Source organism: Leptonychotes weddellii, chromosome 12, assembly GCF_054177405.1.
Source record: "Leptonychotes weddellii isolate Sample4059 chromosome 12, ASM5417740v2, whole genome shotgun sequence".
Lineage (NCBI taxonomy): Eukaryota > Metazoa > Chordata > Mammalia > Carnivora > Phocidae > Leptonychotes > Leptonychotes weddellii.
The window spans coordinates 62,674,798-62,689,508 of NC_138380.1; the positions used below are offsets into that span (position 1 = coordinate 62,674,798).

At 40.6% G+C, this 14,711-nt stretch overlaps 1 protein-coding gene across 14 annotated transcripts in view; it reads right to left on the reverse strand.

Moving 5' to 3' along the window:
• Positions 1 to 14,092, reverse strand: part of PPP1R9A (protein phosphatase 1 regulatory subunit 9A) — a 299,240-nt gene extending 285,148 nt beyond the window's left edge. For 11 of the 14 annotated variants that reach the window (XM_031025191.2, XM_031025190.2, XM_031025188.2 and 8 more), the window contains exons 1-2: positions 13,958 to 14,092; positions 10,168 to 11,792 (exon numbers count right to left, since the gene is read on the reverse strand). In XM_031025191.2, the coding sequence (XP_030881051.2) occupies positions 10,168 to 11,562 (1,395 nt within the window). In that variant the 5' untranslated portion in view covers positions 11,563 to 11,792; positions 13,958 to 14,092. Of the gene's footprint in view, positions 1 to 10,167; positions 12,705 to 13,049; positions 13,257 to 13,509; positions 13,603 to 13,957 lie in introns of those variants that run through there. The other 3 variants (XM_081800514.1, XM_081800516.1, XM_081800515.1) reach the window with 3 other exon arrangements.
• Positions 14,093 to 14,711: the final 619 nt, after the last annotated feature.

The window sequence follows — 14,711 nt, forward strand, 5'->3', positions numbered from 1 at the left end:
TGTAACTCCAGAAAAATATAAATAATTTTTTTAAACATCACCTTTATTCTCTCCACCCAGGAATTACCATACTTAACATTCTGACTATCTGCTCTCAATCTTCATTCTAGGTACACATACACATACACTAAAAGTAAAATGGCGATAAAAATGCATGTTAAGTACTTAGCCAGTCTTTTTACCCTATAGTATACTGGGTATAACAACAGTCTTCACCTTGAGAATTTTAGAAGACATGACCTATAATAGATTTAGCCTACTACCCTACATGCATATATCATAATGAATTATTATGACATTTATGAATTATTATGACTATTTTAGACATGTCAGTTCTTTCTACCAACTTTCTACCAAGACAAGTAACAACTCTGATGTACTCCTTACCAACAGTCACTGACCAAAAGAACACATTGACCATAAAAACAACTCAGAACTCATATCCAAAAATGGCCTGTAAACACATGAAAACATTTAACCTCATCAATAAGTCAGCATAAATCACAGAATGTATGAGAGACATTCTTCACCCACCAAACCGAAAACTATAAAGCATATAAATAACACCAAGTTATTGGTGCAGGGATTGTGAGAAAACCATTCCAATGTAATGCTAATTATAAACTAATACAACCTTTCTAAATAATAATCAGGTGGTATGTATGAATAGCTTTAAAGTATTTTAGCCAATAATTTTATTTTTAGAAATCTATACTAAATAATCATAGATAATTCTAGATCCTGAACAAAAAACTGTATATGGGGTTAATTCCTTTTTAATGCTAATATAGTGTTATGCACATATATCAAAAGTCAACGAAGACTTGCTCTATGTTATCATCATTCTTGCATTCTGCTTTCCCTATTATTTTGTAGTTTTTCACTTCTGATTCAGTTTTTGTTTTCATAAGGCTTGTTTGTGTGTTTAATGTTTAGTGCCCAATCTTAAAATTTCTAACAGGAAATGTGTGCTCTGAGCATAGTATATTACATAATAAGTCATGCACAACTTAAATTACTGCATTTTATTATTCTACCTACAGAAGAAACTTCTAAAAACAAATACATCTTAGGTATAGGCGCACAAGGTGATAGTCAGACACCCTACAGTTACTTTTGCCATCCCCCCTGAGAAATGGGTTCTTTTAAAAGTATATGTATATATATACCAGTTGATTCAAAGTGCAAGTGTGAATTTATGTCTTTTTCTTTCTTTACGAAACAACTTTGCACATCCATTTTATCTGAAACAAGTGATCGGTGAAAGAACCCATCAATACAGCACCGACTCACAAGCTGATCTTAAATACCAACCAATAAACCCGCTTTCCCCTCTCCTCAACTGAGGTCCCTTACAGTGGAAGAAAAACTCTTCAAAACCCTGAACAGGTACCTCTGATTTTGAGTACAATTTAAAATCCTTGTATTTGGGGCGCCTGGGTGGCTCGGTCAGTTAAGCGTCTGCCTTTGGCTCAGGTCATGATCCCGGGGTCCTGGGATCAAGTGCCCTGTCGGGCTCCCTGCTCAGCTGGGAGTCTGCTTCTCCCTCTCCCTCTGATCCTCCCCATCCCCTCATGCTCTCTCTCAAATAAATAAATAAAATCTTTAAAAATAAAATAAATAAAATCCTTGTATTCAAGATTAGACAAATTTTCAAGCATGAATGTACCCCCCATGGAACTCTATCCTGACATACTTTTGGGAAAGAGGAACATAAGTAAAAAGTAATTTTTGGAGGGCAGCTCTTAAGTGGATGAAAGAGAAGGGTCTGCCCCACTGTACAGTGACAGACCTGAAGGCACAGAGTCACTCAGTTTCTCAGGGTTATGCCAGTCCAAAAGCATCACAGGGAAAATTCCACAGAGCTACTGTGGAAGCCTCTCACCTGGTCACTCCTCCATAATCATGACTCTTTATCTTTTAGATCCTTGCCAACCACTACGTGTTCCAATCTAGCCCACTGTATTTCAGCTGGTATAGAAAACAACTTGGAGGATCAGCTTTCCCCAAAATAAAACTCATTATCTGACTTAAAGAGAGGAAACTAACAGGTCTATGAGCCATTTCACCTAAAACCACTTTTCCTGATACATAAATATACAGGGGAAACTTTTAACACTACAAATGCTTTTCTTAAATCCCTCTGAAAATAGATTAAGTGAAGAACAAAACTTTCCTCCTCCTGAAAGATAAAATTTCCAGATGTCTTTATACTCTGCCTGATTCATTGTCCTTTTTGTAAGAACAGATGAGTGAGAGAGAGCAAGTTAGACTGAAAAATTAGGAATTTTGCAAAAAAAAAATTATCAATATCTCAATCATGTTGAACTATGCTATGAAGCTATTTCCAGAACAAAAGGGAGTGAAGCAATTAATATGTCAGCAACCATATTACAAAACATTTCTTTATTCTTAGGTTCCTCAGAAGGGTGTTTAATATATAGTTCAACCCATACTTGCAAAAGTTGAGTTTCTCTAAAAAGCCACTCTATAAAAATGTGCTCCCTTGGATTTAAAATTTTCATCATTTTAAACTATAATTTATAGCATAAATAACATTCTCAAGAGCAACTAATATAAATTCATTTCCACACTGCAACAAAAGATGTCCATTTCCCTTTGAAATAATAGCACAAATATTTATGATAGTGGTACTTATTGTACAAATCTGTTTAAGAGATAATCAGAGAATCACAAGAGCTTAACGCTGAGAAGGGGTCTTTTACAAGATAGCCTCCATTACAAATAAGAAAGCCAAGGCCTCAAGAGGCAATTTGTCAAGTTTACAGAATACCAAGTCACCCTTTGTGTTACTTTCATTACCAGTTAATACTATTTAATAGCAAATAGATACTATGCTTCAGTAAATAACATGCAATAAACTAAATGAATGCCTGCCCCAAATTACTCATCTCATAAGTGATTACATTACGATAACAGCCAAGTATGGCATATGAATTCTGTATTAAAATATTGAAGAATAAGGAGAATTTTAAAGATAAAGAGTGAAGTTTGTCTCTGAACAATCCCGATGAACATAAAAGAATAATGAAAGCAACAACGTAAGAGCAGTAGGATGGAAAGAAGCTGATCAGATCATCAGGAAAGGACAAGGGTCCCTCGTGCTAAGACCAATGTAAACATGAAATCAACATTAGTGCCTTTAACAATAGCCCTGCACTGAAGCAAACACTTAGACTCCATCTGTAGCAATTTCAGATTACATGCGTGGAAGTCAGTGTCCCTCACAAGGGAGCTATTCCAACCATCCTCTTCACCACAGGCACCATTCTTCCTCAGTTTTCAAATACCCTCATCCCCTCCTGGACCCTGCTGTCTCCTCAGCTTGTTTTTGTTTTGTTTTGTTTCTCTCCATGAAATTGCATAAGGGGCAGACAGTATCTGTTGTTCCCACATCTTGTGACTTGCTCTTTAGACCGTGTCAGCACCCAGAAGATTCTTTTGCCCCTGCTCCTTAGGCTCTCCTATAGTCTGCTGTCCTCAGGGTATCTTAAATTTTACCATATCGCAAGTCACATTCATTGTGTCTCCTACATTCCTTTCAAAAAGCATGCCCCTGATTCCATTTATATGAAATGCCCAGAAGAGGCAAATCTATAGAGACAGAAAGTAGATTAGTGTTTGCCAGAGGATGCAGGAAGAAGGGGGATTGGGAGTGACTGCTAAGAGGCACAGGGTTTCTTTCTAGGGTGATGGAAATGTTCTAGAATTAGATAATAGTGATGGTTGCACAACACTGTGCATATACTTAAAGCCATCGAATTGCATGGTGAATTTTATGTTATTTGAATTTTATCTCAATAAAAAACTGCAAATTAAAAATAAATGAAAATAAGCACATTCACAATGCTGTACACCTACACACACACACACACACACACACACACACAGGGTGTCCCTCCTTCTAACTTTCCTTTCACCTTGCAAAATAATAAACTCCCAAAGGTGGAATTATTAAAGCAGAAGCCAAATGATCATCTGTCAGCAATGTGCTATTCAAGAGCTAACTGGAGTGAGGGGAAAATTACACTAGATTACCTTGAAGGATTTTTCATCTTTAAGTATCTATGTCACAAACCAAAATGAAGAAATGAGAACCAAGGGAAAAATTTTTAAGTGACCAGGAAGAAAAAATATGAATCCTCTCTTCCCATTCAAAATGAGAACTGTAGAATATAATGAAGCAAAAGAACAAAAATGAAGCAGATCCAAAAAGGAAGAACACAGAATATTAAGAAAAGAATATTAAGTAAATTAAATAACGGCACAAAAACCAAGAAATGATATTCAGAGTTTAATATACCAATGCTTGTTGTGTTTATGGAGAAATTATCCCATAGTTAACCATATCTCTCTAGAGAAATTCTGAAACCTTTTTTGTCCTTGAGTGGTGAAGAAGATGTTGCAAAAAAATCTAATGCAGATGAGATTTAAATCAGATTACTACTGATGGGCATGTAACTGGGTTAATAAGGTAAACAAGGTGTGGATAACAGAAGGTTATTTTCCCCTAAACACAGCCTCTTCCCTTTAAAATCCACTAACCCAACAACCAGTGTCCTTTGTGAGGAAGTTTAGAGGGGAAGACAAAAAATCATGGAGGATACAAAAAACAAAAAACTATATCTTTCTACTACAAATAAATGCCAGAAAACATCTGTAATAGTTTGTTGCAGAAAAGAACCCTTTTTTGACTACCAAATAACCAGCATTTAGTAAAATAGAGAAGAGGTATTAGTATACACACTCAATATTAGAAAAGGGGTACATTAAAATATTTGTATATTATATTTGTACAGTACATTAAAATATCTGATATATTTACCTGGTTATAAACCATAGGTTACAAGACATCAGAATTTTAAAGGAAGTCCAATTTAAATGTTATGACATCAAAGTTATCCAAATAAAAAGAAACTAAATAAGACAACAATCCTTATACTCCCTCTAGTTTATTAATTTAGGCTTCCAAAAAAATGAAAGAAACGGAATTTCTGAGTCTATCAAGAACTTCTTCCTCCTGTTTTTTATAATTAAAAACTTTTATACTGTTGTATAATAAAACCCTTGTGTGGTCTAACACAGGAGTCTAGGGTGTGACATTTTAATGACTCAAATTTTTTATGTATTTAGAGATCATAATCCACTCTTGTATCCACAACCATCATGCACATTACAACTTTACACCTGTGTCAGCTTCCAAGAACACAATGCCACACAACCAGCTACAGAAGACCAATCTGGAAAGAACGTGTTAAAGGAGCTTCCCCAACATTTTGTGACCAGCTCCTTTCAGAAGTGAGAAAACTGTACTTCACAATCATATTCCAAACAGCGATCTGTTGACCAGCAGCCTCAGCACCCACTTGAGATCTTTTTAGGAATACACGATCTCACCTGAGACCTACTGTTTGTGAATTTGCTCTATTATTGAAGAATATTAAATTCTGTTATAAAGGTCAAGAAAACAAATGAATGGATGAAACTCGTAAGTGATGGTCACTAATGGTAAGTAAGCTAACAGCTTAGGAGGTAAAGGCAACGCTCCGAGGCTCAATTAGATATAGATAATAAGAGCTTATAAGTTTCTAAAACGAAGGCCAAGTTCTTAAGATATGTTAAAAATAGGTAAGTTAGTAAGCTGTAAGACATTCCAAAATAGAAAATATGATGGAACAAACAAGAGGTTCACTTGTAGAAAAGAAAAGGATGGAATGACCAAGTCATCATCGTGCCATCTCTAGACTGCCAGACACGCCATCTCTGTATCAGCCACCCACCGAGGACGCCCAGCCTGGTCTTAGTCCAGACCCGCAGGTGCCTGTCCCAACAAACACAAAGAAAACCCAGGGAAACTGGCAAAGCTACAGCTGTATGTAAGTGTACTTATACCCTCTCTCGTCTGTAGAGCAAATACCATGATATCATGAGCTGAGGGGATTATTAGTATCTGGAGCCCTTGCTCAAAATCAGCTGTGGTCCTCATAAACCGCACCCTCAATGGGAAGGGTGATGTGAAAGCGAGAAGGTCGGGACATAGGAATATCGCATACCCGGGCCTCAGGTCGTAGGTCGTGTGGTCCTTCCAACCTTTGCACCTTAGCTGTGTTAACTTTCCCCATGGCTTTCCTCTTGCTTCTGGCTGTTTAAACTGATTTGATAAATACTGTGATTCAAACATTTAACTTGCTGAGCCTATTCCATAACCCGTGGGAAAGCCGATGGTCTACCTGGAGGCTAACCTTTGCATCAAGGTGATTTCCCCCAAAATACCTACTGAATCAGAAATCTGCATTTTAAAAGATCCCCAGGTGATTCATGAGCATATTAAAGTTTAAGAGCACTGAGCAAGACTATCTGAAGAAAGAGAACGACAGAAATTTGGGTCTCAGAACTATACTCTGAACACCATCCCGAATAAAAGGTCTCATATATGCCCTGTGTACCAACTCAGAGCCCCAAAAGAGAAAGAGAATGCTAAGGGACCCACTTTCAACAAGTATCATGTAAGATTTAGAGAAGCACTGCTGCCCTTGGTGATTCTCCTTTGAACCCCAGCTCTGTAAAGCTCCATACAGTTGGAGAAAACACTCAGAAAAATACAGCAGAACATAACTTAACATTAACCCTGCAATCCCCTTCTTGCTAAGGGAATTAGGAAAATACCCTTTTTCTTCTATGCTATGTTTCAAGAACATCTATCCAAAGGACATAAGGGTCCCAGAAACAGAGAAAGGGTTATGACTGCCTTAAAAAGGTTACAGGGACCTTAGAAAGAGAATCCAAGAACAGTTCAGCAGAATAGCCTGAGAAGCATCCTTAACGGGCTATCCACTCCCCACCTCCCAGCAGTTCCTGACCTGATCGGCTCCAGTCATTTTATGTATTTATTACATTTTATTGTATATTGCACTGTTCCCCACACATAGTAAGGGCTCAGTAAATGTTCCAAATTAATAGAAAACAATAATGAAAAATATCACCCCTTCTCGCCTGGATTCATTTAAAGCAAATCTAATTAATTCAATCTCTTGGTTTTGAGAAATTCCTGAGAATGAAGGCTAATTCCAGATCTCAAATTAGCATGGTTCATAACACTCTCTCATTCCGTATCTCAAACTTGGATTTTATATTTTCCATTATTAATCAATTCCAGTCTAATTTTCCACAACACTGTGAAACATGCCAACCTATCCACTAAGAAACAATCCATTTCTAAATGTCACCAACAATTATGTATAAGTAATATGCTACACAGAAAAGATCAGATATCATTTTGATGCTTTTCTAGGTCCAGATTTAAGACATCTTAGGAAAGTATCTATTTAAAACATCTACAGAAGAACTGAAATAAAAACTGAGGAAATGGTCACACACACACAAAGATCATAAACAAGATGTAAAACGGAAGTCTAAAAGTGTTGAGAATATTTACTCTAGTGAAGAATAGGATGAGAATATCAGGAAAAGAATGTAAAAGTTCTAGAGATCATTTCTATAAAGAGTATGTAACCTATGGTTGCTGAAAGAGGGATATGTTTAAATTTCAAAAGAAAAGATTCAGGTTGGAAATCATAATCTCCCATTCCACAAGGGAATCTCTACAAAAAGAATAAGAAAACATACATAGGGAATGGCTCAGCATATTCCCTTCCAAATGGTCTATCAAATCCTATTCAATCCATGCATTTAGTACAGCCAAGGACAGTTACAGTCCTCAGAGGACATTAGACTTTTCAGCACAGGTTTTCAGACTTTTTACATGGGTTTTAAATACCAACTGTTGAAGAACTGACTTCATCAGCTCACACAGGAAAGAGGTAACATTATAGATTTGTGTCTTCTACATCTAACAGCATGAGCACAGACACATGATAAGCTTTCAATAAATACTTGCTGAATTTCATTATTACCACCCTCTGAGGCAAAAATCCTAATTGGAGAATAATCTAAACACTACCATCACCAGCACCAGTAGAAAAGTAGTTCTCAAAATTTCCAAGTGAATCCACTTACATGTTAAACAATGAGAACAAGAAAGAGTAATTGTCTTATTCATTACAAAGGGCTAAGAATGAATCTTCTGTTTGCAAACTTAATCCACTCCAACTAGTACTGTTAACTGCCCATAAAACCTGGTGCATTATCTTTGTTTCACAAACCTTATGCTTGATGTTCTTGATAAAATGTGTTACAACTTATATGTATGCACTCTATTTCATTCTTTATTATATAAAATAGTTTATTATATGAAAATTAAAAGGCAAAATGCTTTCTGTTATAAGCAATAGCAGGAAAAAAATCACTTGAATTTCAGAATATCATACTCCAAACCTGGTTTGTTCACCAATGAACAGCCATATTTCAATGAGAAATCCTTTAAAATGCATTAAACCCAACACCGTGCGTTATATTTTGTGCAGCACGGGACCCAAATACAACGCTGGTGCCCCATTTGGTTGAGTGGGTAGTGTTCTACTTGATAAACTTTTGTAAGCTGCTATTCCCCCATTAGGGAGTTAGTCACTGGTTTTAACAAACTCCTTGAAGAGTTCATTTCAGTTATTCCTGCCTTGCTCAATGTGAAACAATTTAATCTTATTGCTTTCTTCCTAAGGGGTAGAAAGATGATGTTCAAAGGAAAGCACTTGGACAGGGAACATGCATGGTGAAATTAAGGAGCTCTCTGGGTAGGCCTGAAGGAAAGACACCTCTAAAGAGAGAGCCTAAGAATGGGGGGTGGGGGTGGAGGGGAATAGAGGGGAGAGGTTCACAAAGGAAAGTGGGAAAACACAGCAAAGAAACTTAGCTTACTCAGAAACCACACTCACATCTCTAGTTATTTTAAACATAGTGTAACTTGGCATGGCCCATTCTGATCCAGAACTTTTGTCCTACACTAATGAAATGAAAGTCTGCCTACTAACACCTATAAATAATTTCATAGATTACTACTTTATTTCAAATTAGTATTTCATAATTAAAGCAAAATCAAATTTCTCTTTGCTTTGTAAATTATCTCTCTTACAGCCTTATATGGAAGTTTCAAAAGGTGGAAATAACAATAGACAGTGATTTCAGATTCTTTTAAAAGATACCATATCAAATTCCAAGTCTATCATATATACACACTGGACAAGCCAGGAGTCCCTAGAAAGTGGTTTCAAACTACACATTCTACCACCACAACCCTTCAGATTCCCCTAGGAGGGCATGCCAGATCTTAGCACAGAGGCTGATGGGCAAGTACACTTTGAAAAAGCACTCCAGGAGAGCACCCACCACCTCCTGCCCCTCCCGCCATTATCAGCTAATAATGTTTCACCACCCGCCACTGATGTACATTGTGTTATTTCTTCTACACCAAATGTTAACTAAATGAAGTCATTAGAATAGAGCATCTGAATTCAAATGGCATTTATCCAGCTTTTAAGAGGTCAAAACATATATGCGAATGACAAATCAATTTAATTTCCTTTCATAAAATTTCATTTCAGGACTACATCACAAATTCTGAACTCAAAGCTACTCACAGTCACAGCTTTCCAATTAAAGTATTTAAGTCCGCTAAGACATTTCCATGAATCAAACTTTCACTACTAAGGAGCAATACAAAAAAGAAAAAAAGTTAAGTTCCTACATTCTTCACAATCCACTTACACTTAAGTAAGAGAGAACTCGGATTTTTTAAGCAATTAAATAAAGACTATTATTTCAAGGTCAACCATACCTCTCTCATTGTACATTATGCCTCATAACCTAGAGTGTCCAGATTCAGAAAATTTTATTACTTATGGGGACTTCTGGTGAAACTAGTTAAAGAGGTAATTCTATTTCAAACTAACACTCCTGGTTTTCAGTGTTCATATTATTCATACTCCAGTCCATTGGGATGTATCTCACAATCCCCAAACTTCTTCAACTTTACTATTAGTCAATACTGGTTTAAGCAACCATAAAGCATATTAGGAAATACGTGGACACCTCCGAAACTTCTAAAATCACTTGACAACATGTGTATATCAACAACCGTGAATTCCTTATAGTTGTCAAATCTATTCTACATACATTTAGGCCCAAATACTTAAAAAAAAAAAAAAAAAACTGAGAAAAAACTTCAAAAGCAAACTGAGAAAACATACTTACCTTAATTGGAGCACTACTAAACTTAATTTTCCTATTTGCTGGGATGTCTTCTTCTTCTGGCAATCCAACAATTTCCGAGTATTCCATATCAGGTTGATAATAATTGTTTTCATCACTCTCTTCCTGCTCATCCTGCTCAGTGCCTGTCTCTCCCCAGTCTGAATTATACCTGGATCTTACCCTGTATACATTATAGTCACTGTGCATGTAAACATGGGTACTCTCAAAATGATCTGAATCTTCAGGTACTTCCTTTCCACACCTGGATCCAGAAGCAGCAGCAGAGGTAAAATCACCACCTGCAAGGTCTTTCTTCTGATGCATTGCTGCCTCACTCCCAACTAAATTAGCTTCGGCGTCTTCTAAAGGTTCATTTTGTGGTGAAGGGATTTCTGACTCTGGCATTGCATTATTTTCAGCACAAGGTTCTTCAGGAATGTCTCTGTCAATCCCGACAGGAGTCTCTTGGTTAGATGTGGAGTCCTCGGTGTCCTTGCTCTGCTGTGTCTCTTTACTGGGCACTGGGGCTAGAGAGGTACTTTTCAAAGCCACTTCTGGCACTGGAGTTGTATGACCCTTCTGAGCATCCTCTGCATCATCACCGTGTTTGCTTGGAGGAGCCCAAGAATTAGAATCCTTAAGGTGACCAAAAGTGTCAAGATTTGTAACAGTAACAGATGGTAGATTCAGGGGATAATGCCCAGTCACGGAGTACTCGTTGTTCTCTGCCTTCTCAGAAACAATGGCACTGGGGGAATCGGTGTTCTCAAATACTGCACTCAGTTGACTCACAGTTGGGGAGACAGCCTCTGTCCGGGAGCTAAGGCTGTCCAAGGAATCGGTACTGCCTCTGTTGGACTTCGAGCCACCCCATTCATCCTGAGGTTCACTCCCTCCAGGTTTCTCTCTCTTTGGGGAATAGCGGTTGTTTTGTCCTGATTCATGCACACTTCTCTCAAACATCTTCCGAGTTTCTGTGAACTTAGAATATGAAGGGCCATCGTACATTGTGTCAAATCTACTGATTCGTTCTGAAACGGAGGACTCCAACTTAACAACTGAGCCATCTGTTTTTTCCAGAAATTCTTTGGGCCTCATTCTTCTCTGCGGAGACGAAGGTCCACCTTTCCCCCTTGTTTTGGCAATGACTGCAGCATTTTCATGGGGTTCCATACCCATCTGCATGAATAGATTTTTAATTCTGTTGACGTTGGAGCCATATTTCCTCCCCCTGCTCTGCTGGGAGCCCTCACCTTCTTTTGTTTTTTGTTCCCCATCTGACTTGGGTTTGTCAAAGGTACTTTTCAGTGCCTGGAACTCAGTTCTATAAGCATTCCTGTGAGGAGAGGCACTTCTGAGAGTGGTTCGTTCACCTGAAGACTCGGTTTTCAACATTTTTACTTCAGGGGTGAAAAGCCAGTGTTCATAATGATCAGGAAAAAAAAAACAAAAAAACAAAAAACAAAAACAAAACACCTCTCTTCTCTAATCACCAGTATTTGGTCAAGAAAAAGTACCTCTCAAATGGCATACTGTATCAGTGATCCTCCCAACAGGTGTATTAGGAAATTATTCAGTCAAGAGTTACACAAAATGGCTTTTTCAAAGCAAGACTAGAGGTTCATCTGTAATAGAAAAGAATGAATTTCTAAATTCATTTACTTATTTGAACTTAAGTTTCATCAATTAATAATACACTTTTGAAAGTGGCTTAGCCATATGTCAAACAGAAAAAAAAATTACTTATTGGAATGGGAATTTAAAAGCCAAGTTATACCTCTGATTGGTCTTGGGTAACAAAAATGTTTCAAACACAATTTGGAGATCCCTAGAGAAATCACACACTAATACACAAGTCACACATAAGTACAAGTACACTACGTTAGCCTAAGTTTCTGTTGCTTTTGTGAATGACCTTCAAAGAAACCAGCAGTTCACAGATCTTTAAGATATCATCAAACTGTTCAGAAAAAAATGAATTTCATTTGGGATGCTCCACATCAGGTAGAATTTATTCTTTCTGTGTAAGCACAATTAAAAGTTTGGATTCTATGTTTCCAAAGTCCAAAAGATGCCTACAGAGGCTTAACTCTCTCTGGTCCAATATTCTCATTTACAGCATTCCCAAAGCAACATTAGTACATTTTCAGACCAAAACAAGCAGAAGAAAGTTCTTAAATGAAAATAAGTTTCACTCTAAGTGCACTCACATCTAATACCTGGAAGTTTCCTAAGAGTGGATACTATTAATTATAGAGTGAGATGTAGACTATCATGGGAATAAATGCAGGAGAACGTGACGATCAGAAAGCAAATATCACATGAAACCTCTTTTCATAGTCCTGATTTGTTTACTCCCACTTGCCTCTTACTACAAGCTCAAAACGCAACGCAATACATGCTTGCTGGTCTCCACTAGCCCACAGCTGGATTTTATATCAATATGCCATTAATCAAATATTTCAAGATCTGCTGAGGCGCAGACAATGTAGTCCTAAAGATTTTTCATTTTGTTTTTTGCTTTGTTTTGTCTTTTAATATTAGGCCGAGCCATATCACCCTCACGCACAATCAGCTGAGGAAGCACACACTTCGACTTAAACCGCCTCCGAACTCGGCTTCTGGCCCAGCACGCATGCATGGCCCATGCAGACAAACAAGAAAGGCTTGAGAGTGTGGTGCCTGTTTTTTGGTAAAGCATCGACAATCTCCTTGTCCCCTGACATTTGTTGAAGCCTTACACACCCTCCCCTCCCCCCTACACAGCCACCCCACTCCCTCCCCCGGCCAATTCGAACCCGAGGGGGGCGGGGGCGGGGAGATGGGGCCGCCGGGGGACTCAAAACCTGCCCTCACAAAAGACAAACATAAATAACACCAACTTGAGAGGCAGCCGGTTCCCAAGCCTGGTTCGGGACGCAATCCCTCGGCCCCGGGGCAGGGCCGGGAAAGCAGGTGACGCCAAGCGCTATGGTAGGAGGTCGCAGTCTAGCTTTGTGCCAAAAAGCACCTGAAGTCCTAACACATTGGCTGCGGCTCCCGGCGGCTGCCAGGCGGATCCCCGTGTGGCACGGGGAAAGCCGAGCTCCCTGGCCACATTAAAAAAAAAAGAAAAAGAAAAAAAATTACAGGGTAATGATAATAAATCCCTTTGTTTTTCCTCCCAACGTGCCAGGAAACAATAGATCCCACTGATAATGCCTCCGATCCTCACCCTATCGCTCCCCAACCACAACCCACCCCCACCCCCAGCCTGCAACTCAGCCTTTGTACGTCCCGATTTTTTTCCTCTTCATCTCCACCCTCCCCAACTCCTCGCCCCGCGCACTGCCTCCCCCTTACCCGAGCGGGAGCCGCCGCCGGCGGGGAGGGTCGGGCGGCCGCGGCTCCCACCCCCCCCTTCCTCAGAGGCGCCCCCCGCCCCACGGTGGCCGCGGCTCTCTCCGCGCCGGCCGGCTCGGCGCCCCTCCACCCGCCGCTCACGGCGCAGCGCGGAGGGCGGCTGCGGCGGCCGCTTCCACTCGCGCCGCGGCCCCCACGCGCGGCCAGCCGGCGGCGGGCGGCCCCGGGAGGCGCGCGGCGCTGCCCAACGCCATTGCGGGCGGGCGGCGGCCCGGGCCGCGACACGCTCGCACACGCGGGCCGGCCTGGGGCGGGGGGTCCCGGCGCGGAAGGGGCTTGGCCCACGTGCGGTCACCCGCGCCGGGCCGGTTGGGCCGCCCGGGAGCCGGGGTGTAGTGGGGGGAGAGGCCGCGGGGGTGAGGAAGGCCCAGGGTAACAGGTGCCTCACCTCGGCTGATGGGATTAACTCTAGGGCCGCAGAGAGAGGGAGCCCGGCAGCAAAATCCCAGGAGAGGGAGAGAGAGAGGGAGCCTCTGGCGGCCAACGGAGGGCGAAAAGCACCGGCCCGAGGCGAGGCCGCCCCACCCCCCTCGGCCGTGGGCTACGGGCCTCCCCGGCCTGGGGCAAGGCCTGCCCTTCTGGGACCCGGCCGCCTTGCTGCTCCGGGGGTTGGTTCGGCGGAAACTGGGATATCGCTTGGCTCGCTGCTGGGCCCCCACAAAGTCTGCAGTGAACTTCATGACCCCAGGGCATCTAAACCCCCAGGCCACTCTCCAGGCCCGGAAGGCCCAACACTTAGGCCACTGTGCCCCGCCTAACACCCACCTTGACCTCAAGTCCTTACTGTTAAAAGGAAAAGGATGAGGAGTTCTTCTGACTTTTGCGTCAGGATGGAGTTTTTCAGACCCCCGCCTTCCCCCTTTTATCACTGCTCAATCCCCCTTGCTCCCCTCCCCAAAAAGACACCAGAAGTGTTACAGCCTTGCGGCAAAATATAAAACTGGTCATGACAGTCAATGTGGACCTTTAAACCAATCCTCCCAAAGACTCCACAGGGCAGAAATGACTAAAGGATAATTTTTCAAGAAGGGAAAACCGTAACTCTCATAGAAATATAAAATAAAAATGTGTCAAATATCATTTGACTGATTAATTAGGGAGCGAATCGCAAATTGTTACAACCCATTCCAACAAGGATGTGA